Raw genomic sequence first — 2,409 nt, forward strand, 5'->3', positions numbered from 1 at the left:
ATACTTACCCGTGAGAGGTCTATGAATTTTATATCATTTGCAGAATCGTCATCGTTTATCATCCCTCCTGTCCAGTCCACCATCTCTACCCGGAAGACCTCACCGGTCTTGACCTCAGCAACCGATGGTATGTCAGGGTGCCAACGGTTGTGGAGAGGGTGATTCTGCTCCCATGGCTTCTTCTTTAGGTCTATTGGTACTACTAGTCTTGGAGTTGGAGGAGCCATGGGGTGAACCAGTAGAGTGATTGGCAAAGAGGTGTGGTCTTTGTTTGTTATGGACTTGGTGTGATAACCGACTGGCATCCATAGAGGGAGGTTTGACTTGGCACAATTACTAGTTGACACATTGAGTGATTATTTTTTCCAATGGTCCCCAACTACCTTCCGGTAATGGACAAATATGCTAGGTTGATGATGATAAGGTTGATTATGTTTGCACAGACTGGTTATATTTATCTTTAAAAAAATTGATTGATTTATTTTAAAAATCATATTTATCGTATATTGTTTGTACACAAATACAAATATGATTATGATTAACAAATTAATTTTTTTTTTCTATGAATAATTTGCATAGAGGACTTTCAAATGAATCATAAATAGCTAAGGATTAATTTAATCTATAATTACTTACTAGATAATTCATCCCTACTTTTTTGTTGAGCCAGTCCGACTACTCAACCACCACTACCCTCCGACCGAAAAAAACTAACACTACTCAACCTTACCTCTACTCATCAGTACATAGTCAGTACATAGTTATACAATAATAATCATTTTAAATTATTTGAGAAGAGATAATATATACCAACAAAACAATTTATCAATCAAACACTTTGTATCGTAATACATGTGCTATGTTTGAATTTTAGATTATGAACTAGTTCTCCTTTATTTCTTCATCCTTCATGGCTGTGTTCAAGGTTTGTGATTAATATGATTGTTTAATCTTGAGAAACTAATCTTACTGGCTGTTCTTATAGATGTATTACTGGTAAGAGGAAATAAATGAAAGGACTTACAATAGAGAGATCAGCATGCTTGATGTCTTCGGCAGAGTATTCCTTTGTAATCCTACCGCCGCTGCAGTCCATCATCTCCACCCTGAAGACCTCTCCGACTGTAACCTCAGCAACCGGAGGTATATCGGGGTGCCACCTGTTGTGAAGAGGTAGCTTCTGTTCCCATGGCTTCTTCTTTAGGTCTATGGGAAACACCATTCGCGGACCATGTTGGCCCATAATTTTCAAAGCTGTAAAAATTAAAATTGTTGATCTGGTTGAGGCCAAAGCAATGGCAGACCACTTTTATAGAGAGCAAAAGAATTCTTGGAGTGGCTGAAGTAGCCACGCAGCTTTCGTTTTCAGGTTACAAGTTTGATAGCCATGAATGGCTAATTTGGCTCACCCACAAATTAAGATTTTTTTTGGTTTTGGTGGATGGACCACCATAGCTGATTGAACTCTTACTGGGCTAGCTTGTCCAAGGTTAAGTGAATGAGTGGTCCCTTGCCCTTCAACGGAGCCCAGCTGAATCTATTTCTATAATATGAATCGTTCATGTTTTATAGTTGCCTTTGATCATATTTGTTTTATATTTTTTATACATAATGTGATAGGAGTCATTTCATAAAGTGACAACGAGATGGGCTTCACTTACGAGCACAAGAGGGATCCCTCGTCCTAATAGTGTGAGTAGAATAATGAGTGTGATTAAGCGCTCAAGCAGCCTGACCCAATCCAATTCAGAAGTAAAGCTCACCATCATTTCATTAAAGAATAATGTAGGAATGCTTATTATGTAAGTTATTGTTGGAACAATCTTCTATGTAAATAAATAAAATCAAATCAAATCAAATAAAATAAAATATATAACTTACAGAATTTATTTTATCGAACCGAAAAAATAAAAGATCAAGTCGAGTGTGTGACACTCTGTCTTTAAGACAGATTCGCCCCACTTCGATGCTTACGGACTAATGACATCTATCTCCAAGGATACAATGATCTTTACAAATTTGTAGCAGCACTCCAAACAAATTTGTCCAGCGAACTAGAACCCTGTGTTCTATACTCTCTTAATTTTTCCTAAAAACTAATATGAAGAATTTATGCAAACAGAGCAAAGTTGGATAGCAAGAAAATCAATTTTTTGTCTATTTTCTGGATCCAAAAGACTGCAGAAATAGTCTCTATTTATAGGCAAAAGCGCAGACCCGAATAGGTACAACTTTGAACTGAACAGGTGCAAATTTTGAATGAACAGATGCAGTCCAAAATTCAACAGATCTGCTGGACAGATTGAACTATCTGAACTGTGCAGTTTGAATTTGTGTAACTGCAACAGTTTATGGTAGTTTAAAACCTGTCAAAACAGCTTAAATCTGTTTGAAAATAAATTTGTTGAA

At 36.7% G+C, this 2,409-nt stretch overlaps 1 protein-coding gene across 2 annotated transcripts in view; it reads right to left on the minus strand.

Annotated features, from left to right (window-relative positions):
* The window catches only part of LOC114318165 (uncharacterized), a 5,738-nt gene extending 4,199 nt beyond the window's left edge, over positions 1–1,539 (minus strand). Inside the window, exon 1 of one of the 2 annotated variants that reach the window (XM_082894913.1) lies at positions 1,025–1,539. In XM_082894913.1, coding sequence (XP_082751039.1) covers positions 1,025–1,243 — 219 coding nt within the window. In that variant the 5' untranslated portion in view covers positions 1,244–1,539. Of the gene's footprint in view, positions 1–8; positions 429–1,024 lie in introns of those variants that run through there. The other variant, XM_082894909.1, reaches the window with a different exon arrangement.
* Between the last annotated feature and the right edge of the window lie 870 nt (positions 1,540–2,409).

The sequence above is a fragment of the Camellia sinensis genome, chromosome 1 (genome assembly GCF_055761805.1).
Source record: "Camellia sinensis isolate YWXY chromosome 1, ASM5576180v1, whole genome shotgun sequence".
Lineage (NCBI taxonomy): Eukaryota > Viridiplantae > Streptophyta > Magnoliopsida > Ericales > Theaceae > Camellia > Camellia sinensis.